This window comes from Opisthocomus hoazin, chromosome 9 (genome assembly GCF_030867145.1).
Source record: "Opisthocomus hoazin isolate bOpiHoa1 chromosome 9, bOpiHoa1.hap1, whole genome shotgun sequence".
NCBI classification, from domain to species: domain Eukaryota; kingdom Metazoa; phylum Chordata; class Aves; order Opisthocomiformes; family Opisthocomidae; genus Opisthocomus; species Opisthocomus hoazin.
The window spans coordinates 34,997,841-35,022,323 of NC_134422.1; the positions used below are offsets into that span (position 1 = coordinate 34,997,841).

The following is a 24,483-nucleotide window of genomic DNA, read 5'->3' on the forward strand; positions in this document are numbered from 1 at the left end:
GGAAGAACTTGATCTGCCTTGTCAGAGGCTAACCTTAGCTTTTCAAGCTTTTACCACAATGGAAAAGAATTTAGCCCTAAACAGCCTTCAAACTTGATGTGGTTTTTTTGGAAGATGTTTAATTTCTGTTGAGGGGGGCTTATTACTCTTTGATTACAGCTTAACTGTCTTACTGAGAACAGTCCCATCCCAGTCCAAAAACATCTTTTCATAAGAATTTGCCCTGTGAGTCATTGCATTTATTTATCTCCATATTTATTGCAGTAAATCCTTCACTTCCTCTGCACACCCAACCACCCTGTTTGGTGTTTGTTGTTCTCACTGAAGTTGTGGCAGCCGCAATAGAATGCATATTTTGTTTTTCTGCAGTATTCTTGCATTTAGAGAACTACACTGGGGTTTTTCTTGGATTGCCTCCCCATTTGATGTTCTGTGTCCATGGCACAGCCTTTGAAGCCTTTTCCCAGTGAGCGTAAAGTACATTAAACAGCATGCACAAATGAGCAACAGCACGGCTGCTAATTGTGCTAACAGATGTAAATAGGAAAAACATTACTTTTCTAATGCTGAAAGTATTTATAGAAACCATTATCAATCTTTCATAACGCTTTGATTATGGATGGAACCTCTTTCAGGTTCAGCAATGTTGATTAAGCTTTTGCAGATGGTTTGACTTGCTGAGGTAATGACAGAAATGTGGAAGAAATGCAGATGTTTTAAAGCTTTTGTTTGACGTGCTTTAGGCAAGTAAGTGGCTTAAAAGGAAAGCTGTTGCTTTGCACTCTTTAGAAAAATGCACGGCTTTAAACTGGAAACATACAGGAGGGTTGTTGGATGCGAACAAGGAATCTGACCTTCTTGAGCCGAGTTCCCCGTGTGCCTCACCTGCCCAGTCAGGTTTGTTTGACCATTGCTTGACTCGAGTAGAATCTGACTTGCAAAAACCCCCTCGCCAGACCTAGGCAGCTCCCATTTCCTCTGCGCTGGTAATTTAGCCATTAAGATCTCGTATCCCGGGGACATATCCTCCCTTGGGAGTGAGTGGCATCCTCATGGGTGGAAGTGCGTTTGCAGCACAGGGGAGGTTAACGTCAGTGTAACTGGGATGATTCAGGTGGTTTTCTTGAAGGACTCTTTCTATCACCCTTGCCAACAACTGCATCGACAAGATGGCCGGTGCCTCGGCTGACCCCACAGTGCTGGGGGAGTGGGGAGACGAGTGCCTGATGTCAGGCTCTGAGTGACCGAGCAATCGCTGTGCCCCCCCGTTCAACCTCCCAGGAGGGCGAAATGTAAGACAATCGATCACACTCAGGGCAAAACCTGAGCCATTCGGCACTGCGGCTGTCTGGCCAAGCTGCTCCGTAAGCCAGAGGGCAGATTTGGTAAGTGTCAGGCCCCGCATAGCATTCCATCTAGGGAACAGTTTTCTTTGGGAAGCTGCTTTGCCCTCTTCAGCTGGCTTGGTTCCCTCACCTTTGCGCAAATGGGATTTAGGTGTAGTTATCCCTGGCTACCCTGACAGCTTTCCCACCCTGCCTCCTAATCCACAGCCCTTTCCTCTTCCGATAACTCCAGGGAGTGCTTTTTTTTCCTTTATCTGTGCTTCACTGGCAAACAACAAAGTTTGTGGAAGCATGAGGAAAATGGTTCCCACTTAAGATCTGAGCATCTCGAACAGAAGGGTGTGCTGCTTAATGTTCAGTGTGTTAATGCTTCGTTCTGTCTTTGCAGCACACCTTTAGCTTCTCCCCGGAGCAGCGTCCGGGCAGGCAGGTCACCTGCACTTCTCACATCGGTTCTGTAACCTACGTATACGTACAGATATTTTTGAAAAAAAGGTCCAAAACTTAGTGTTTCTCTTCTTCTCCATAATGCTGCTTTTTTAGAAATGGTCACAGTGAAAACAGCAATGGCATTTTTTGAGTTTGGTTTTTTTTTTCCTCTGCAGTAAAAATTCCACCATTTTTTCCACTTCAGAACTTAGCTACCAAAGACATCTACTAAAACATTTTCTCATAATTTTGCAAAATCAGAATTACTTAACATCTGGAAATGGTGTTTAAAATCTGAAGTGGAGAACACGGGCCATGCAAATCGATGCAGTTTTGACTGCACCCGCTAGGCACGGGAGCCTGTGGAAGATACCTGTGTATAGGTTTTTCACTCCTCACTCTTTCTTCATAGAATGAAAATTTAATTACAGAGCTCGTAAAATTCTTCAAATGATGTAGAGGCTGAGCTAAATAAAACAATGACAGGGAAATGATAGCAAGGCAGGAACATGAACTGGAAAAACAACTCATACTTGAGATTTTTGCATTACTCAGGTTTCATTCAGCTCCTTTTTAAATGGGAGTGGGTGTGTGGGGGTTGATGGGCGTGAATATTCATTATTTCCTGCAAGATGGAGAAGAAAGATGAGGTCACTTTAAATAAAATTCATAGGGCTAATGGGTAAGTCTACCTGGTTATTATATCCTCCTCTTAAAGCTTTGACTGGAGCTGAGTAATGTGGTGTTGCTGGTGCTCAGAAGACCCCTTTGCTAAACTGCACTTTAAGGAAAACTACAAGTAAGGTCCCGACAGAAATTGTTTGGAATTTAACCTGGGTGATAAATTTGGCATTAAAATAGTGTTCTGTTAAAATAGTGCTTTATTACTACTATTATTATTATTTCATTGTTGAACACAGAGGAGGAAAGGGCAAGAGCAGCTGAGCACTTTTGTGATCTTTTTTGTCTCTATATGAATTTTACAGAATTGTAAACCTAAAGGATGTGATGGTGGATCAGAGTTTGGGTCGCTGTAGTCACATTTGAGGGACAGATGCGGTGCACTGCACTTTTTCCTGCGGGGACTGGCCGGTATGGCCTTCAACCTTGTGGACACAGCCCCCGAAGAGGCGGGAATAGTCTCTGGTCTCTAGCGTACTTGAGGGCAGAAGCTGAGGTCAATACTGTGAGTAGGAAGAAGAAAAATTTTGCCAAATACTAAGTGTTGTGAAGTGGTGCCAATAGTGAGTATATTGAGGATAATCAGCTATAATAATATTGTTTTAAATTAAAAAAAAAAAAAAGAAATAAGGATTCCTGACATAAACTTTCCGTTACAACTTTTTCAGAAAGGTCCAAACTTCTCCGGTAGCTGTCATGGTATTTACGGAGAAGTATTGTGTTTGCTTGGGTAACTGAGCAGATATTCTTTCTTTTTCAAATTAAAAGCTTAATAATAGGCAAGCAGTTAATCAGTACAACTCAGTGCAGTATAAATTGTGGAAAAAAATAAAGTTTTCTCTCTTAGAGGTGCCAAATCAGGTCAAACCCCAGTTTTCAAAAGGGTACCTAGTGCATTTTTCACTATGCTTTTGCAAACTACTGTAGACCGTGATTCTGTTCTGGGGTTTTGGGGTGGCTGTTTTCCTTCTGTTTCCATACTTGTCTACATGTCCTCTCCCAAGTGCTTCTCCTTTATTTGTGATAGATTAGCACTCCGGCCCGGTACTGGGGTTGTTTCAGTTTAAAATATCTTCTAGTAACAACTTTTTGTAGTCTGCCATATTTTTTTTAATCTCACTGCAGTGTGGTAGATTTTTAAGAGGAGCAGCTCATTAGTTGAGACTTAAGTGAGTTGTTTTAATATTACATTAATTTTTTTTTATCTAAAGGTATAATTACATAAGGATTTGCTTTAAAATATTTTCTTAATACAAATCATTGCACATACCATGCTGTCTGGTAGGAACATACAGTACAAATGAAAATCATGAAATCAGTTGTTTCATGTCTTTGGCCAGAGTCCTTACTAAAATATATATTTATCTACTTTAAGGTTATTTGTTAAACTTCTTTGTATAAACAAAGCTGCTTTGTTTAAGTGCAGAAATACACCCAGTTCGATGGGATGTATGCTTTAACTTTGTGGTCTGTGCTGTAACCCAGGTTTCAGCTAATGATACTGTGAAATATGTCATGGTTCAAATATTCCATACTCTTAATCCACCGCTGAATTTTGCATTTCCATGCGATTGATTGTCCCCATATGATTTTCATCAAATGAAGCGGTGATTTGGTCAGCATTACTCATGCAGCAAATAATTCCCACAGGACTACTCAACATGCCACTCTTCTCTCCCTCTCACCTCCCTGCAGCTCAGGGCAAAGCTGCTTTGGGTCTGCTCCAAAATTGTATAAACTCTCCCATTTTAGATGGTTTGAGAACTGAGCGCTTTCAGAGCTGCACTTCCACCAGGATCTTGCTATAGCAGTGGCACGTGGGGCAGGGCGGCGAGGCCCTCGCTCCCCGCAGAGCTGCGTCCGGGCTCATCGGTAGCTCTTAGCATCCAGCTGGAGCTGGGAGAGGACCTGCTGTGCTCTTCTGGAGTATGCTTAGAGTTATTTTGGTTTGTTCACATTTTTATTAGTTTCCTATTCCCAGCTGATCATCAATGCCCTTTTTTCCTTTAAAAGGTATGGGGAAGGCATTTGTTGAACTGTATAATCTGATACTCGTGCTGTCCATCCCATTACTGTGCTGTGTGATGGGATGGCCATGGTGCCAAGGGGATACCCGGCCGGTGCCTCATTTAGATCCCTGAATCAAATCACTCTGTTTTGCACAGAGGAGGCCTCTCTCCTGGCTTAGCACTAGGCACAGACCTCTCCGACCTCTCCGGTCGGATCTGTGTGTCCTTCCACACTAAACATGGCAGGGCAGCAGGAACTGCTCCTGGATAGAAACCCAAGCCTCGTTCGTACCCACCCCCCAGCACATCTCCAGAGAACCCAAGGACGGTTTTGTCTGCTTCTTACTCTATGTATCTTTTATCTTGAAATTTGTGAAGGAAATACTGTACAGTGAGGTTGATGAAGGGCAAAAGATGGTAGTTCAAAATTAGATTTCCCCTTTGAAAAGCTCCTCCAGGTGGCATTTCCAGCACTGACTGATGGCTTATCAGGGCTTAATGGCTGGCTGAGTCATTTCTGATGACGTTTCATGCGTTACAGCATCTGTGCTTCTGTAGTAAAACGTCGCAGTAACAGTCAGCCCTCTCGCCCTTCATCAGTCTTTGGTCTGACAGCCCTGGGGACATGGGCAACTACTTCAACACAGAGGCAGGGAGCTGTGCCTTCGGCCAAGCTAGCAGTGGGACGTGATCCAGGTCTAGAGGGGTGGGGCGGAAGCCGCACTGGGCAAAGCAGCCACCACCATCAGCTAGGTGAGTGTTGTGGCAGGTGCATGAACGCTCATGGACATGAACTGCTTTGATGGTGGGGGATTTCCAGCAGCAAACCCCCTGACTCTTCTTCCTCTCATCATCAGGACCACGGGACATGGTATGCTTTTTCTCATCAGTGCCTGTCTTGGCATCAAAGGATGGTTAGGGCTCAGGGCACTAATGCAGACTTGGGCTTGGGTGCAGGTCCTTGGAGTCTCCCTCAGACGGAATCAGAGAAAGAAGCTCCATTCAAGTGGGTAGGCTTTGTTTTTTTATTAAGAGTAGGTGTTATGCAAAACTTGCCTTCTAGCCCATCTTTCTAGTAGTCCTACACTTCAGATCTGTGCTTGAAGGGAAATGAAGAGAGGGTAAAATGCACTGCTGTGTGTCACAGAGAGTATCAGGGCAGGTACTTACGGCATGCCGACGGGTGCTTGCACATGCAACATCCATGTGCAAGGTGAGCAGTGCACCTCCAGCTCCACTCCCTGTGAAACGAGTCCCTCTTCTTTCCCTGAGCGTTCCTTGCAGGATTTTGTGTGCACCTCTTTATGATGCAGAGTATGTGCTGCTCTGATGGATTTCTTTAGTTCTGATTATTCAGATGTGCACACAGTGAAGTGCCCCTTGTTAATCAGGAACTGTTAAGCCATATGGCATGTGAGGATGGAATATTACAGCGACGGGATGAGAACCTCCTGTTCAGCAGCCAGGTTCACATGCAGCGAGTACCCTGTTAATATATTCTTGCCAACGCTGTCAGTTCTGTCATCTGGCAAGTCGGCCTAAGTGACGGCCTGGATTTGTGGAGCGTTGCTTCTCCACTGGGGTCCTGCTTCTGTTACGTCAGTGCTGAGAGCTCATCTTCCCTTTTAAAGACTTCGTAAAGGTACGGGTGAAAACGTGGAGGGTGCTCGGAGCTGTCTGTACTGCACTGCTCGTAGATAGTGTAGATCCAGTGAAGATGCAGGTGGCCCTGTTGCATGTCCAGTGCTATTTCTTTGCCCAGTTTCCTTTAGTGACCTGTCTCTCGGGGAATCACAAGAGTAGGAAAGTCCAAGAGGCCTCATGTATCAGGTGCAGTGCTGTGACTGATGTGCTCTAATGTGGGTGACCAAGAACAGGCTGACAGCAAGTGTTCCTGCTGCCAGCAGTCAGTCACTAATACTGACCGTCATAACCAGTAAATTAGAGGTTTCCAGCATTGTTGGTCATTATCAGTAATGTTCTAGCTTGCATCAATGTATCAGAGCTGAAAACAATTTCAAAAGGTCACTTTTGTTTATGTGGTAGTTTAAGAGACTCGAGGTACCTAGAGATTCTTCTTGCCTGAGGCAGCCTGAGATGTGGGAAATGCTCTAACAGATGTGTTGTTTATCAGTAGTTGTGTCAGAAACACTTTAACGTGGTACTTGGCTGTCGTAACTGTCGTCACAAGGTTGAAGTTGCCCAGTAGCTGAAATCTGGTATAAATGAAGACAGCGTCAGCTCTGTAGCGTTAGTTTCTCGGCACACTTGATGTGTGGTTGTACAGGCATGAAAATGGGTGTGCTTGCAGCAGAGTTAAAAGCCACTACGTGGAATATTGCTGTATTGTACCAAAAATAGCTGCTGCTTTCTCCGAAGAATCGCGGACAGCCTGTCTCTGAGGAGGAAGGGGATTTCTGCAGCCCTGAAGAGTTGGTTTCCTTTAGCAGTCAGTCCTTGCAGGGTTCCTCTCTGCACCTGGGCTCCTACTGCCCAATGCCAAGGTGTCAAGCATCTTACAGTGATTTTCTGTAATGGATGCTTGTGATTTATGCTCTCTGCTTTTGTTGCTTCCAAAGCACAGATTTGTACCTCACTTGAGAAGAGCCATTAGTGCTGGCCATTTGTTCTCTAAAGTGCATTTATATTTTTGTTTCCACAGCTATGACATTTTTGGCCATAAATGATGTTTCAGACTTCTTTGAGATTCAGAGCACTTTGCTTACAGTTCATGGACATCTCTGTGATGCACTTTATCAGTCGGAAAATGAAATCACAGACAACATTTCTGATGGATTCTAGTCCTGCTTTGAGACTATGAGATAACCTTTATCCTTTTGCTGGTAGAGAAACTCACCGGTAGAAAACCAAACCGTTGTAAAGGGAGCTGCTCAGGCAGTGTTTGACTTGTCGTGTTGGAGCCAAGCAAATATCAATGCATTATCAAAATTATCAATTATCAGAATTATCACGCCGCAGCCGTCAGGGGCCCTTCGGCAGCTATGCAAAGGCACACGGAAAGCAGCTCGGGAGTTTAATTTCCCACGTTTTCCTGCTTTATATTCTAGCACCATACAAAACTGAGAGTAGTGATTGATTATGTGCTAGCTGCAATACTGTGCAGTTACCAGGGGGAGGACAGGGTGAATATCTGGGGCAGAGCTGCCTTGGGGCACGCAGCTTTTGTAACAGTTGCTGCCGTAGCCTTGCCTCTTTATCCGAAAGGACAGCTTCCCTTCCTTCTCTAAAACCACGGCCAGGCCTTCGCTGTGCGGCGTGTGCCTCGCTGGGATGCAGCCTCCCGGCACCGGCAACCTGTCGGACACACCGTTAGCAGCCATGCTGAGAGCTGGCAACGGCAAACTCTGCGTTCAGTTCGGTCCCCAGAGGAGACATCCCCGGCAGCGCGCAGACGTCTGCTTGCGAGGACTCGAGCGGTCGCCACAGTTCTTCATGCGCTGCGTCGGGAATGTGCACTGGGTCTCGGGCAGAGCAGCGGGCCTTTCACTTGTGCACGTCGGGTGGAAGTTTGACCCTGCCGATGCTCATCTGAGCATCCACCGCCACTGTAGTCCTGTGCGAGTACCTCTCTGACATGCCTGGGGTAATTCTGAAATGCTTGGGGTAATTCTAACTGTGCTTTCCTCTAGGAGGACTTTCGGAATAAAGTTGAAGATTACATTAAGCGCTATGCGAGATGATGAAGGGAGATGGATGGCAGGACCATGACTTCCACACTAGAGTTGTCCTTAACTTCAACAACAACACCACCACCACCAACAAAACCAGCCCGGATTGTACTAGTCCTGTGTCCATGTTGTACTGAAGAAGAAAACTAACTTCATAACTTGTCCATGTTAAAAGGAGAGTTCAGCATAAATACAGCAAGAAATTGTGTATGTTGGTTGAAAAAGTTGTTTGCTTACTTTTAAAAAATGTTTACTCTTCTGAACTGTACTGTATATCCTGTTGATGAGATATGCTTGAGAAGTTAAAAGAAATCACTATTGAAATTGTAACTACACGTTTTTTAAACTCTTGCCTAGTTTGGAGGGGGGAAGGAAAAAAAAGAAAAGAAAGGAAAAGGTGGCGTGTTTTTGGAACACTTCAAGTCGGCAATAAAATGGTCTCCTGTGAACCAAATCACAACACTGTTGCCTTTGATGAGCAGAACCAATACAAGCTTTTTCCAAGAGTCATTCAGCTGAGGCTTAGAGCTTGCCAGAATGCAAGTGCTAAATGAAATTCTACTTCTGGTATTGAAATTCATGATGATATTTAATGTAAGTACATTTTTGTCACACGTTTGGAATTTTTACGTTGTTATTTTCAGCTCCTGTTTGGGCTACGGTATTTTTTTGTTTCTATTCATTGTGTGAAGTAGTTAAAAGAAATATAGCCTAATCCATAACTTAAGTAATGTGTAGTATTAGTAAAATTTATATATATATTATATATATTTCTGTGAAAATGTAATGAAAGGGGGATTTTTTTTTTTTTTTAAGAAATCTGCCTTGCTTTCAGATCTGGATGTGGTGAGGGAGCATCAGATGGTGTTCGATCTGATGAAAGTAAATTCAAGCACCGTTACCTGGAGAATACCTAATGGTGTTCTTCAAACTTCTGCACTGAAAGTGAATGACAAATAATGCAGCTGAGAATAATAACGCACTGCACCCCCTTTTACACACTTGTGCGCGCCTGGCTTTTTTGGTAATTTGAAAGCATATGATGCTATAATTGCCTTTTCTGTAAGTAGCTGTATCTCAGACACTCGGTATGTGCATGCAGAGATCCTTCAGAAGAGAGTTGCGTGTACCTCAGGAGTCACTTCAGAGTAAATGCTGTGAGAAGTCTGCTGCCTGCTGTGTGCTTGAGCTCCTTGCTGCTCACCCCCGACCCAGGCGCTGCCCGGGGCTGCCGAGCCGGGGCACTGGCGTAGCCCCAGGGACCGAAACGCCTTTTGCTCGTGGGATCACACAGAGGAGGTGCGATGGAACCAATTCGAGCTTTTATCAATAGATGAACCATAGAAATAAATGTTCGTGTGGTTTTGTACAGAGCAAGTGTGTGTGTAACGCCTGGGCACTGACTTGGTTTTCTATTCCCCCCCCCGAATGACTGCTTCATCCTTTCTTTCCTCTGCAGACACTGAAGGAAACCAAAGTTGCCTCCATCATTAGCGTGGCAGAGCTGGGTTGCAAATTTTAAGCACTGTGCAGCCTTGCTTATGAAGTCTTCCTTGTGCGTTTTCCCTTACATTTTCACAGGCTCCTGTACATGTTACTGGAGGTCCAGGAAAGCAGGGAAATGAAATGCAGGGGTTGGCATGCAGGAGAAGAGCCTTATCCTGAGCTTCACCTTCAGATAATATTGCCACTGTCTAGAATGAAGCGTGGATCAGCATATTACTAAAGCAATAAAGCAAGCAACTGCGGTGAGAGATCTTTGCTTCCAAAATAGTAATGTCAGGGAAGGTAAGGTGTAAAACACTCACAAAATTGGAAAGGTTGGAAAATACGTCCGGTTTTTGCCTATTGGAGCAGAAGGTTTCTGTTATTTTCAAGCTGAAACCACTGAACCAGTTTGCTTTAACAAAGATGAGTGCTCCCTGCTGTAGTGGCACCCTGCTGCGGTTACCACCTTCCATCCTTCAGCAAAAGGGGTAAAAGCCCCCGTTTGCTGGGCTGTCACCCCTGCCTGGCTCCCCAGGGGGCTGCTGCGCAGAGCCACGGAAAGCTGGGCCAGAGCTCGCAGCAGGTCGGGGGTACCAGCAGGCTCTGAGCACAGAGCTGGAGACCCTGTCAGCAAAGGCCATCCACACCTCCCAGTACCCTCCTGCTATATAACCCTTTCACTGTGTTTGTGCTTACCTGGCAATGAGCAGAATGTTCCAGTTGGGATGCTGTTAAATACTGTACAAGAAGGCTTAAGCATCGATTTCTTCCTATCCAGAATACGGGAGGGGGCAAAATGTTGCACCTCATCCTCATCCCAGAAAAGCCCATCAGCTCATAGTCCAGGAAAATAGACTGAATTATGTTTTCCTGAACAGGATGAGCTTTTTTTATGTATATATATGTATATTTATATGTATTTATATATGTGTATATTTCTATATATAGTTGTGTGTGTATATGTATATTTGTATAGATACACAATTCATGCACCGTACAGCCACCCTCCATCTCCACCTCTCACCTAAGCGCTAAACTGGGGTGCTGTGGGGGGCACAGCTCACCGCACGTGGCCAAAATACTCCTACAGAAATGTCACCAGGTGCTCGGTGCCATCCTGCCCCCCCCCGGACCCCCTGCCATGGCAGAAGGCAAAAATCCCACACGTCCCCAAAGCGTCACCTTCCCCTGTGGGCAGCTGGTGGGAGGAGGCTCGTCGGCAAACAGCGATGGTGCAGGAATCAGCTTTTGTAACTCCCGTGCAGCTTTTGGAACAACCTGCTGCTTTTTTCTTGTGGGCTGTCTTTTTTTTTTTAAATTTATTTTTGTCCTAGGCAGGTCACCATCTTCCAGAAAGCCTCTTCAGCTCTTCCTGGCTGCAGGGACCATAGTCTCCAGAGCCCTGGGTGCTACTCATAAAATAATACTCATTTTCTTTTTCTTAGTTGTTCAACCGCCCCTGAAAAAAAGCCCCAAATAACAAAGAAAAAAAACCAGTGGCGGTGTCCTGGAAGGAGAACAGGAGCTGGGACTGGGCAGCCCAGGCTGGGCCAGGCGCGTGGGTGGGCATCCCTGCTGCCCAGTGTGTGCAGTTCTGAGGTTTGCTGGGAAATGGCCAAGGTGGGGGGCAGCAGCTGGGTCTCCCCAAGGGAGCCCTCCCTGAGCCGGCGAGGCCCAGAGGGGGACCTGGAGGGACCTGCAGCTTTGGGGGATAATGGAGCCCAGCGGCAGGGTTGGGGGACCCCCGCTCATCCCAGGTGCTGCCCAGTGTCGCCCCCCGAGGGACCCAACCTCACTCCTGGACCCTTCTGAAGGGGCGACCCCCGACCTGCCCACCCACACCCAGGACCCCCCGGGGACCCCGCTGTCTCGCTGGGGCAGATCCCACTCCCACCCCTCGACGCAGCCCTGGGACCCCCAGTGCCACCCCAGAGGATGCCCATGGGGTGGGTGTCTACTGGGGGGTCTCTGGGATCACAGAGGCTCCTTCGGGGCAGTGAGGGGGGACACCCAGGGGGGCCCTCGGTCCATCCAGACCCCAGCTTTCACGGAGGGGTCCAAGGATTCGCACCAGAGACGGGCGCATGGTATATTTATGTATTTATTTAGGTAGGAAAAGCACCTTATTCCTGTTATTCATTAGCCCCAGGGCACCACCAAGGCCACCACCGGTGCCACCAGCTCCCACGGCTGATTTTCTCCCACTGCTCCCCATCTCCCAGGCAAAACCCACCCCATGCGGGCCTGGGCCTTGCGCTGTGGGGCAGGGGAGGAGACGCCTTTCCTGCTGTGGCAAACAAAAAGGACAAAAAGAGGAAGCCGTGGTGGTTCCGTTGCCCAGGGTTGCACCCAGACCCGCCGGCCTCGCCGTTACCCCTGCTGGCACCTCCTGATGCCACGCCAGCACCGCGAGGCTGGCAGGATTTCAACCTCCCACCCCCTTTTCTTTCTTATTTTTTTGAGATTTACGTCTTTTGACAAAACGCGATGCTGTGGGGTGCCAGGAGGGACGCAGGTGGGAAGGACGCGGCCGTGCCGGCGCCTGAGGTGAGCCGTGCTCCCTGGTGCCTTGCCGGCCACCGGCATCCCGCCTCGCCAAACCACCGTCTCATAAATGATGTATTTATTTGGAAACCGCCGTGCGGGGTGCGGAGGGCACCGGCGAGGGAGGAGCGGTGGCGTTGCCGTCTCTGCCTCCGGGGCTTGGTACCCCCCACGATGCTCCTCTGCCAGGCTCTTCCCAAAAAACTGAGTGCTTTCGGGGTGCTGGGGTCCCCTCGCCCCTCCCCTGCGCCGGCGGCGGGGCGTCCCTAGACGATGCCCTCGCTGCGTTTGCTCCTCCACACCACCAGCGCGGTCATCAGCAGGGTGACGAGGACGGGCAGCAGGATGAAGGGGCAGAGGACGCCGTTGGGAGGGTCGTGCAGCGCCCGGCCGGAGGGCGAGCAGTTCCTGAAGTACTGCTTGTGGACGGCCACGAAGAACTCGTCCACCAGCCGGTTGGGCCAGTAGCAGTCGAGCCTCTCGGCGATCAGCGCCGTGCAGTTCGTCAGCTCCCCGTAGGTGCTGCAACGCAGAGAAGGGCACCGCGGTGGCACCGGGGACCAGCACCCGGCCGTGAGCACGCCACCCCCCCCGCCCCAGCAGTATGAAACGTTACATACCTTCTAGTATAGATGCAAGTACACATTACTTGAGATGGTTATCGGAGTCATTTTAAATTTTTTAAAATTTTAAAAATTTAAATTTAAAAATGTATTTAAAATTTATTTAAAATTTTTAGGGTCTTTTTTAAAGACTGTAGGTACACAGGTATAAAAATAGATATTTTTTTTTAATTTTTTTTTTTATTCCATGAGGTTTTGCCACTTTGAGCACACCCATAGCCAAAAGCACAAAGTGCTTTCATTTACAGAAGGAAATGACTAGAAGCAAGGGTGGGGTTTTTTTGGTTTGTGTTAATAGTTGCAGGATTTCACGGCTGGATCAGTGCTATTAGAAAATATTGGTCAGACCCAAATAACCCTCTGGCACCTTTAGGCAAAGACCTTCAGGAACCCCCCTGGTGCCACAGAGCAGCTTGCCCGGCTGCCGGCCTTCGGGGCACCTTACCTGAGCTCGCATGGATTCAGCCAAAGGGGGACAGAAATACGGACATGGAATCTACTTAGAAATATTTTAATTAACTAAAAATAAGGCTTTTTTTGAACCAACAGCACGCTTTTGAAGCTCGTCTCTCTGCAATTTGCAGTGTCACTCTTTGCAGGACCACGACCCATCCCACCTCTCACTGGACCGCAAGTCCATTTTTTGAGGGTTGTTTTTTTCCCCCAAATATTTGGAAAATGAGAGAGCCCTGAGCGAGAGGCACCGCAGAGAGAGGACAGCCCCTGTGCTGGTCCAACCTCCCCCTCTCTGGAAGGACAGGTATTACCATGGGTTTCAAATTCTATCTGCATTAAAACTGGCTACGCATAAAAAAAACCCTGTGTCTATATAATTTTTTTTCCCCCATCCCAATCATTTACATCTAATCCTAGAGAAGCAGAGCAAACCAAAACCCAGCTAGCCAATTAAAAACCTGCCTGGGGGAAGAAATATTTTATGAGCAGCTTCCTAGCTACACCCCACAGCCTCTCTGGATCTCCTCAGCCTGGTTTTCAGGCAGGCGGCCGCTGCCTCGCCGTGCCCGTCAGCACACGGCAGCACCGAAGGGAGGCCCTGCGGAGTCCGGTGATTTAATTAACGGGGCGCCTTGAGCTACTAAGAGCAGCTTCTGCTCAGCATCCCAACGTGCAGAATCACCATTCCCCGTTCATCAGCATCCTTAGGAGATCCCAGGAGCCGAAGCGTCTTCAGGAACCAGAGGGAAAGAGTTAACAGAGAAGTGAATAAACGCTATTTTTCAAACTGAAGGGCCATACAGCAGCTGGCTTAGCCCTTCCCCGGCTCAGCCCGCGCTGTCGTGCTGATAAATAGCTGCTCCCATCACTGTACGGGAAGACGTGCGAGTAACCGAAGCAAAATGGTGTCCACCCGTATGTCAGCGCTCAGGTGGCTCCGTGCGCACCGGCTGGGAGGTCACGGACCCGGGGAGAGGAGCCCAGCGGTGTAGGGGTGCGAGGCGGTGACTGTGAGGCTACGACTGTCTGTCCAGGCATGGAAGGAGGTCCTGCCATCCTGATGGGGGTCTGCAGCTGTGGCTCAAGATACCCTGTCTCCTGTCCCTTTCGTTTTTCACGTCCCCTGTCTTCGTTAAAGTCACCTTGCGCTGGGTGGGATCATGTCCTTGGTGGGAGCAGGGGGCACTGCCACCCACCGGCCCCGCACACCCCAGAGCCCACCGGCCTTGCAGGAGGGTCCTGGAGGGAAAAGGAAACATTTTCAGCAACCACTAGCCTTGCAGAAGTGACAATGAGGGCGGTGGGGCTCCTGGCTAAGGGAAAGCAAGTCTGGATGCTCCTCAAGAGAGGCTTTTTTACACAAAGCACTACCTGACCATCACAGCCTTATGAACAGCCAACTAAAAGCAAAGCCAAACTGAAGTGCAGCCAAGTGCTTTAATTTCTTCCACTTTATCTCATAGCCCCTTGGCCATCCTCGGACGTGAGCTGACAGCCACTGGCCAAGCGGGTCCTCAGCTGCTGTGTCTCATGGTTTTCGGAGAACGGTCCTGTGAGACTCCGTCCATCTTCAGTCATCACATGCAGAGCACCAAGACCCATGGCGTGGAGGACCTTCTCATTACAGGTGCACCGGCAGCTACTGTAGAGGGCTACCAAAGGGACCCATTTGCTGGGAAACGGATAGACCAGACTGGTCGGACCCAGGCTGCTGCTCGCGATGCCTTGTCAGAAGGCATCACAGTCCCACTGGAGAGCAGCAATGTTGATGCCTAGGGCTGAGCATGCTCTTCCCTGCCACAGCCACGGTGAACATTCATCCCATTGCATGGCCAAAGCAGCATCTGTTCTCTCCCCATAGCCACAAGCAGAGCTGGGTTATTACATTAGCACCAGACCAGCATGGTCCCACTGGGGAATTCAGCCCATGCTGATGGTGAAACCTCCTGGGGGGCTGTTTTGCTGCCCAGTATGACTGTTCTGCCCTCCCCTTGCCACCCACCTCCCACTCCACAGCCCAGCCAAGGATGGGAATGTCCCCCTGCCACGCTCAGCCAGGCAAAGCCGAGCTCCGGGAGCTGCAGGGATGATGATACTATTTCTGGTGTCCAGAAAGAGGTGTAATCCTCAGTAGCAGAGTGAAAACTCTCTTTGGAGAGCAAGCAGAGTCAAGCTTTTGGCCTTCAGCCAACCCTACAGCTCCTTTGCAAGCCTCTAGCTCCCAAAACATCATCTCCAGCTGAGCAAGGGCACAGCCCTTCCAAAACAAAGACTCCAGAGATTATATGATTGCAAGCAGGAGAAAGGCATTGCCAAATCTCAGCCCTCTCTGCTCCCTGCCAACGAGAACCTGCTGTGGCCGGGGGGGGGGTTGGACTAGATGATCCCCAGCAGTTCCTTCCAACCCCTACCGTTCTGTGACTCTGAGATGCCGGTGACCGCTGCCAGGGCAGGTGAAGCGAGGGGCCGGATCTTTAGGGAGCCCCTGGGTGCAGCTGGGACCACCCTGGAGGTGACAATGAGGACAGAACTCCAAGTCAGTGGCTTCGGGGGTGTTTGGTGATTTCAATGCCTGACAAAACACCCAGACAATTTTCTTGGGAGGACCTAAGGAACATGAATGGCACCAACACCGAATCAGACCCGAGGTGGGATGTGCGGAGAATTACCTGCGCCCTGCGTCCTCTCCTCTCTCACCCCGCAGACCAGGGGCTCCACTGCCATCTAAAAACAGGTGAGCAGGGCCCTACGGCCGTTACTGAACGCGGGGGATTAACCGCAGGGCAGGGCTCCCAACAGGCCCCGCGATCGCTCAGTTTGGTCAGGGTAAATAAGGGCGTGGAGAAACCATCAGGCCACCAACCCACACTGTGGCTTTGCAGGGCGGCCAGGGCTGCAGCCCCATGCCACAACACCTAAGGATGGTTGTCCCTGACCTCCCAACCCACCTGGGAGCAAGAAGTAACCAAAGGCGCGGGCGCTTTTAATGCTGTTTGCCAGGGAATATGAACAGCTGGTGCAGCCTGGAGCTACACCCCAGGTGCTATTCGTAACAACCAGTGCGGGCCTGGGTTAGAAAGCCAGGCTGCAAAATCTGGCTGGCAATGGAGGAGTTATTAGTTAAAACCTTTTCTTTTGCCATTAGTAAGATGATATCTGGAATTAGAGGATGCAACAAAAGCCTCTCCATCAGGCCCCTCTGCCGCCTTGGGAAGGTATCTGAAATCTCTCTTTCCCTCTTGCAAGGACTGTCTACTTGTATCTGCAGGAAAAAGTTGGTCAGAGCACTCAGGCTGGTCCCGCTGCCCACAACCTCAAGGGAAGCTCAGCAGCTTTGAGGCAAAGGATTCTTAAGTTGTGCTCCATCTTCCCAACCAGGCTTGCCTTCCCCAGGGTCCTCCCCAGTGCCAAAAATCACCTGCAGCCCAGCGAGGGCTCCCCTGGGAACAGCAGCTCTCGGGGGCTCGCCTGCGCTTTGAGATGGAAGGATGAAGCCGTGGTCTCTGCTGGTGGCTGGAGGAGCGCCGAGCAGGGAACATGTCCTCGGCTCCCCGTGATGGTCAGCGTTTCCCCAGAGACCACCACACACGAGGGGCAGAGGGAAAGGAGAGGCAGTCTGCTCCCACGCCACCTCCGTCTCCTGCCCCCCCTGCCCCGGTTTTGCCTTAAATACCAGCATCTTCACTTAAAATCCTTAAAAATGCCTTGAAAGACTAGCTTTAATTACTAAAAATACAATATAAAAAGTTTGTGATCAGTGAGCCGATGTAGGATGGCACCGGGAACGGGGCAGGGTTTCCCAAGCCACCCCCTCACCGCAGGGAGCCAGGCAGCCTGCCCTGGAAAGTTGGGCTTTGATTAGTTCTAAATATTTTTTTTCCCTACCCAATGTGAACTGCAATTAAAACTGTTTTCCTCATCACCATGGAAACAGCTTGGGCGTACAGGATGCTGCAGAGGGAGGAGGCCGAGCAGCGTGGGGACAAGCGCCCGCGGGGAGGACGGGGACGGGGCTGGGCAGCCAGTGGGAAGCAATCGAGGAGTGATTTATGGTTTGACGGGATCCGAATGCCTACACTGCTGTAAATCCTAAGCAATGCCTCTGGTTTTTTACCACTGCAGCCGAGACTGGAATCTGATCTGCCATTTATTCCTGGCTAGCGCCTTGGTGCGGACGGTGTTACGCTACGGATACCGGTTGGGGTTCACAGGATCGCCAGCTCTCCCTTTTGCCACAAGTATCACGCTTTTTCCTATCCTCCCCAAACTCCTTGCTTCAGAAGGAAAAAAAAAACCCCACAGGGCTTTCATTTTGCTTTGTAAATTAAAAGAAAAAATTGATTTCTTCCCCTGCAAGGCTGCCGGGTGAGCTTGGAGACCTGCTAAAGGGGTGTCCAGAAGGAACCTGGCAACCTGAAGATAAACAGGTAGACAACGAGCTAACAAGATAATGGATCAATCTGTTTCCTATCAGATAATGGATAAGTAAGCTGAAGACACTGTGAGTGTACTGATGGCCGTGAGAGGGAAGGAGCTGGGCAGGGTACCCGGCATGCCGGGAGCTGGCAGCACCAGCCCTCATTTCTGGACCTGGCGGCAGCTGCCAGACCGGCACGCTCACGCTGGTGAGCTCCTTCCCCGCAGGATGCCCGCGGCGGGGGGAAAGCATTCCGTGGGGATTTCTAGGCATGCCACGGGGTGGATATATTTGGGATGAAGGCTCCTGGCTCGACTGGAGTGACACCCGCAGCTGCGGCACCGCTCAGCGCAGCAAGCATCTCCCTGTCCCGGTCGCTGCTGCCCGGCGCACCAACACTGCGCAAAAACTGCTGTGCAAAGCCGTCCCCCGGCCATGGCCCGACAGCGAGACGAAACCGTGCAGAAAAAATATCTAGGAGTCATCGGCTTCTAGTGATGCATTCGTGGGTGAGCCTGGCCCCCTCCAGCAGCCCCAGCTCTGCCAGCAGCGCTCCACATCCCCAAAATAGCTGCCCAGAGGGAGACCACAGCTAATCCCCTGGCTCAGTCGCCACGCTGATGAACCCGGACCTGGAATCAAAATAGCCAAGTTGATCTTCAGGATAATTAGTCATGCACAGCTGAGCTCCCGGTCAAAGCAGCTCGGCCACCACCATGAAGCAGAGGGGACCACAATGCGGCTCCAGCTTTAAACAACGGGGTGCCTGCAAGCCCTGCAAGACAAAATACCGGGGTGCTTGGTCTAAGTTGCTCTCAGGCCAGGGATCCACGGGGCAACGTCATGGAGGGGCTGGAGAGACCAGCTTGCAGCACGCGAGTGAGCAGATGGGCAGCTGACCCAGCAGGCACCGGCACGCACGGCTCCAGCAGAAGCATCCGAGGTCACATCGGATGGCTCGTCCTTCGGGGAGGAAGCAAGGGAAGGAAACCAGATGACCCAAGGGAAAACACCTCTCAGCAGTTCTTCTCCCTTCCCAGGAGAGAGTGTTCATGGCCAACTTCTGGAATTAATTATTTTATGAAAAACCACCTGGCATCTCATTCTGGAAGCATGTAAGAGCTCACACAAGTTTCCCTGGTACACGATAAAGACTTGCACATCAAAAACCATCAACTTTCCCCAGACGAGCATGGCTAAGAAAGCCAGCAGAGCTCAACGCTGTTGGACAAACCTTCTCAAGAGAGTTGGCGCTTGTTCACATGGCCCAAGCCCAACCTCAGCAAACCCTCCTGGTCCAGAGAGACCCCTCCGTTACATCTGGACGCAGCGGTACCAGTGCTGCAAGAGCTCGGTTAATACCTCTGAGGGTACAGTGGGAGGATAATCTGCAGCCTAACAACAGGACCAGTCAACGACAATTACAAACTCTGCTGAGACAATCCATTTATCCAGATGTTCCCATCATGTCATTCTCAGTAGAGCAGTAACTGATGGGCTGACGGGCATTTCACCGCTAAATGCTGCATATGAGAAATCACAGCTCCAAACCCGATGCTGCTGACGGTACGGGTCCTGTCAGAGGCAAAACCTTCAAATATTTCTCCTTCTCGTTTTAGACAGGTTTCAAGCATCAAAATTCCTTGGTTTGGGAGAAGATACGGAGAGGAAACAGGCTTCGGGCAGGTGTTTTATTTCCATTTCTTCATTTCACCCCTGGTGGAAGTCAAATCTTTCCCCCTAAAGCCAAAGGGGCAATCAGGCAGCCTGTGCCACCCCCTGCCCGCTCCTGCTGGGACGTCTCCTAACAGCACTTCTTCTCCTAAAAGGGGATGGCGAGTCCTGTGAACACCCAGGGAGCAGGGGTGTTGAGCGAGGTGGCCACTCAAAACCCATATTCTTGCAGAGCAGTTTCCTTACAGCAGTAGCTGAGCTATTTCTACCTGATTTTCCCAATGTCCCGGGTGCACAGGAGGATCAGAGGAATGTCATCTCTTAAATAACCCCAAGCCTTGTGTTAGCACGGAGCAAATGGACTCACGCAATGAAATTACCCACTGCAAGCTTATCAACATTGCCTCCAAGTGCCTCAAGGATAACAAGTTTAGAAGAAGCTATTTAGAAGAAAAACAGGAAGTCAGAGATAAAGCACAAGCTCTTTAATTACACCTCTGCTTCCTGTGCAATGGCTTTGACGAAGGCCTGGAGGAGGAGATGGATTGCATCTCATCAAGCTTGCAAATAGCACCGGACCAGGACCAAAACCGAAGTCCTGCTGCTGCGACACACTCAGCCCCTGTGAGGGGACAGCCTGGGTTGGGGACCTCTCTGCTGGGATCTCCCCAGGGGTGGGAGATCACCGCCAGCACAGCCAGGGGACACCAGGGAGGCGATTATCCCCTTCTCCTGCCACTCACCCCATCTGGACCACATCTAGATGCTGCCTCCAAAGGTGCCAACAGAGTGGGACAGGTCCCATGGAGACCTCCAAGGTGGCCAGGGGCTGGAGCAATGGCAGCAGCCCTGGACATTTTTGAGGACCAGATGAGGTTTCTCGGAGCGAGAAAACATTCCACAGTCTTTCCACTCTCTTTTTTCCCCCCTCCATTTTGTTACCGATAAAGAGGAAGGAACACCCAAGCTGTCCTTTTCAAAAGCTGTCTCTCTCTACGTATGTCTGTTTACATACACACATATAGATCTTAACTTGGCATCAAGAAAGGGGTATGAAGCAGGTAATCAACCAAAATGTTATAGAAACCCTAATTTTTGTGCAAAACGCTCATGGCATATGGCAACATCTGCTCACCACATCCAACTGACCTCCATCCCCTCCTTGTGTCACAAGAGCTGATTTTTCTCCACCGCTTTGCTTTCCCAGAGGAAGGCCATGGCACAGCAGTGCTGTGTGATGTGGAAAGCCAGCTCAGAGTAGAGAACGGGTTATTTCCTCTGTTCAGGCCCTCATGCCAACACATGGCCACTCCTGACCAGTCTTTGCAACCTCAATCAAAACCACTTCACCAGGAGAATGATTTACACCATGACGGCATCGAAAAATTCAGCTCTGCTGATTATAAAAAGGAAAGAGCTAATCCAAAGATAGAACCATTCAGGTAGTTTGCAATAAAAAAAAAAAAAAAGAAATAAAAAAAAGGGCAAAAATACTCTCCACAGAGCAGCACGTTCCCTGTATGCAAAACCCCTCCTCTCCCTGACACTGCTGCTTTACGTAGGGTTCCCTTATCACCTTCATTATCCCCCCCAAGGATGCCATCAAGTGCTCCACCAGGAAATCAGACTGCATCTCTGCTTCTCCTGAGTCATAAATCACCGCTAATTCCCTGACACTGATTACAAACAGGAGGCTTAGCAGAAGACTGCCATGCCATACCGTGCCAGCTTCTCCCTCTTGTTGCTAATAAAAATCAGCAGGCAACTTTTGGAAGCAGCAGGCGAGCCAGCAGGTCTGCTGGGACAGCCTGGGATTTTTTCACAGAGAGGGTCTGAGGGCATCTTAGATGGGGTTTTCAAGCAGAGTTAGGGCATTTTGGATGGTCTGGAAAACCTGAGTGCTGCAAAAAATCTCATGGAAAATAGATCCATCAAGCAGTGAGTCGCCAGAAGAGGTAATGGAGCCGTGACAGGGATCCCAATCTACTGCCTTATTAACACATCAATACCTAGGCTGTAGTAGACAGCCTTGGTCTTTTCTTACTGAAGCTCCACTACTGGGGTATGTGGTATCTGCACACATACATAACTGTATTGAGCAAGATCACCCTCCTGATTTCCAAACACTGCTTAGGATGGGCTTCTTGAAAGCCCATTTACTCACAGAATGGATGAGGTTGGAGAGGCCCTTGGGAGATCCACCTCATCTTGTCCAAACGCATCTGCTCAAATGGGGACACCTAGAGCTGGTTGCTCATGACCATGTCCAGACGGTTTTTGAGTATCTCCAAGGATGGAGACTCCACAACCTTCCTGAGCAACCTGTGCCAGTGCTCGGTCACCCTCACAGTGAAAAAGTGTCTCCTGATGTTCAGAGAGAACCTCCCGCACTTAAGTTTGTACCCATTGCCTCTGCTCGTGTCACTGGGCACCACCACACTCTTCGCACCCTCCCTTCAGATATTTGTATGGCTTAATATGACCCCCCTGATACTTGTCTTCTCCCCAGCTCTCTCAGCCGCCCCTTGTAGGAGAGATGCTCCAGACCCTTCATCATCTTCACAGCCCTTCGTTGGACTCTGTCCAGTCTGTCCGTGTCTCTCTTGCACTGGGGAGCCCAGAACTAGACCTTGCGCTCCAGGGGTGGCCTCACCTGTGCTGAGCAGAGGGGAGGGATCACCTCCCTCGACCTGCTGGAAATGCTTCTCCTAATGCAGCCCTGGATACCATTCACCTTCTTTGGCACAAGGGCACGCTTCTGGCTCGTGGTCAACCTGGTGTCCACCGGGACCCCCAAGGCCTTTTCTGCCGAGCTGCTCCCCAGCTGGGCGGCCCCCAGCATGTCCTGGTGCCTGGGGTTGTTCCTCTGCAGGTGCAGGACTTTGCACTTCTCCTTGTTGAACTTCATGAGGTTCCTTTCAGCCCTTTTCGCCAGCCTGCTGAGGTCCCTCTGGCTGGCAGCACGACCTTCTGGTGGGTCACCCACTCCTCCCAGCTTGGTGTCACCTGCAAACTTGCTGAGGGTACACTCTGCCCCACCACCCAGACCATTAATGAAGAGGTTAAGCAGGTCTGGACCCAGCACTGATCCCTGGCGTTCACCACTAGTTGCTAGGCTCCAGCTAGTCTTTGTCCAGTGATCACTATCCTCTGGGCCTGGCCACTCAGCCAGTTTTCAACCCACCTCGCTGTCTGCTCATCTGGCCCACACTTCATCAGCTTCTCTGTGAGGATCTTATGGGAAACAGTGTCAAAAGCCTCACTGAAGTCCAGGTAGACAACGTCCACTGCTCTCCTCTCCAAATCCACCTCATGGCCCCTCCACAAGTGACCAGGACGGGGAAGCCACTTCAGCTGGACCCGGCAGGGAGAGAGCCAGGGCATCATCAACACTTGCAAAGCGGAGTGAAATGGCACGTTTGTTCCCTCCCATAAAATAAAACTCACCGCTGACCTCCCTACACCCCAAAAAAGATGGGTGCAGTTGGTCCCAGGAAGGGAGGAGTGAGCAGAGGGACCTCACTTACCCCATGGTCTCGTCCCAGTCACACCAGAGCCGTTGGCCAATGCCCTCCATGCTGAGCTGGAACTGCTTCAGGCAGTAGTGCCGGATCATCCAGCCGTAGTCCGCCTCCTGGCACGCCGTCGCCGCGATGAAGTGATGGGCTGGAAGACAGGCAAGAAGCGAGTGGGGTTAGGCTCTGCCATGGTGGGTTGTGGCCCAGCAACAGCCCCTCGCCCCCCACCGTGCCCCCTCCCCGCAGCTTTTCACACAGAGGGCATCTGCCAAAGCAAAGGTGGACATCAAAGCAACCCCACTCTTGATGAACTTCATAACCTCCTTCTCAGGGTTTTGTCTCCCTCTTCACACCCCTCTGACCCTACAGCACCATCCTCTGTTACCCTCCCAAGTGCTTGACGCTAGATAAATCAATTATTCAAAACATGCCGGCTAAGTCATAAATACGTAAAGACGCAGGGTCATTCTCTGCTGATCACTTGACAGACGTCTTTGGCCTTCAAATTCCCAGTCCTCCAGTTTACAGACAGCGTAAGGCTGTGGGGGTAGTTGGGGAATAACCCCACGGCTCCAGCCAAATCTCTGTGGCTGCCGAGCAAAGGACCCCTCAAAAATTATCTGCACGGTGCCACACTTGGAAACAAACACCCGTCTCTGACGGAGCGCAGGGCCAAGCGTGGTGAAATTCACCTCCGGCTGCACGGTGCTGACTTAATTCACGTCTGGGTGGGCGTTCCTGCTGCACGGGGCTTCTGGCTGGGGAGCAGAGGAGGAAGAGACAGATGCTGCTTACTTCACTGCGAGTTCGTGCGCAATTAGTGCGGTGTTGCTACCGAACGGGAAGGGAAAAGGCCAGTAGTGCTACAAAGGGAAGAGGGAGCAGGCTCGAAGGGAAAAAACCTTCGGAGGAATGGTTTACTGAGCCTGGCTATAAATAATGCTTCCCTTGGTCCCACAGTGCTAGCCGGTGCCTCTGCAGCTCCCGGAGTACATTGCAGGCAGGCATCGCATACCAGCTCTATTTTTTGCTACGCGTGAATAACTCTGTGCAAAAGAGTGGGGCTTTATTTTTATTTTTGTCTTATTTTTTAGCAAAACAGAATTTAGCTACTTAGCAGTCTGCGTGTGAAAGCCATGGGACACTGCCGGTGGCCCCTGCCCGGGGGATGCCCTCCTTGACCAGTCCCTCTGCAGCCCCCAAATCCTCAGAGCACTTAGGTCCCAGCATCCTACGCAGTACTTTTATGTGAGAGCCGGACTGCGAATATCAATCCAGACAGGCTGAGGGATGATTGACTGCTGGGAAGCTTTTCTCCCCTCCCCACCCCTTCAAATCCGGATGAAACCAAGTGAACGGGCGACACGGCTGAGCGAGCAGCAGCACCTGCGGGAGGTTCAGGTGCTGCCCCGAGGGGTCACCCCTCGGTGAAGACCGGACTGTGAAGGACACGCGCCCCGCCAACGTGGCACCCGTTGCACAGCCAGACAAACAGCTCGCAGAGGAAGCACCGCCAGCGAACGCGTCGAGTGCGGAGCAGGGAGAGCTGGCTAAGGGGAGACAGGAGAGCAGGGGAGTGAGCGGATTAGAGAGCAGCTGGACGACCGGC

General features: G+C 50.2%; 2 protein-coding genes across 5 annotated transcripts in view; one reads left to right on the forward strand and one right to left on the reverse strand.

The window, feature by feature from the left end:
* Positions 1–9,531, forward strand: part of UBE2F (ubiquitin conjugating enzyme E2 F (putative)) — an 85,773-nt gene extending 76,242 nt beyond the window's left edge. For all 3 annotated transcript variants that reach the window (XM_075430731.1, XM_075430732.1, XM_075430733.1), the window contains one exon: positions 8,116–9,531. In XM_075430731.1, the coding sequence (XP_075286846.1) occupies positions 8,116–8,166 (51 nt within the window). In that variant the 3' untranslated portion in view covers positions 8,167–9,531. The remainder of the gene's footprint in view (positions 1–8,115) is intronic.
* A 2,194-nt stretch (positions 9,532–11,725) lies between these two features.
* Positions 11,726–24,483, reverse strand: part of RAMP1 (receptor activity modifying protein 1) — a 28,056-nt gene continuing 15,298 nt past the window's right edge. For both annotated transcript variants that reach the window (XM_075430995.1, XM_075430996.1), the window contains 2 exons: positions 22,884–23,022; positions 11,726–12,708 (listed from right to left, as the gene is read on the reverse strand). In XM_075430995.1, coding sequence (XP_075287110.1) covers positions 12,453–12,708; positions 22,884–23,022 — 395 coding nt within the window. In that variant the 3' untranslated portion in view covers positions 11,726–12,452. The remainder of the gene's footprint in view (positions 12,709–22,883; positions 23,023–24,483) is intronic.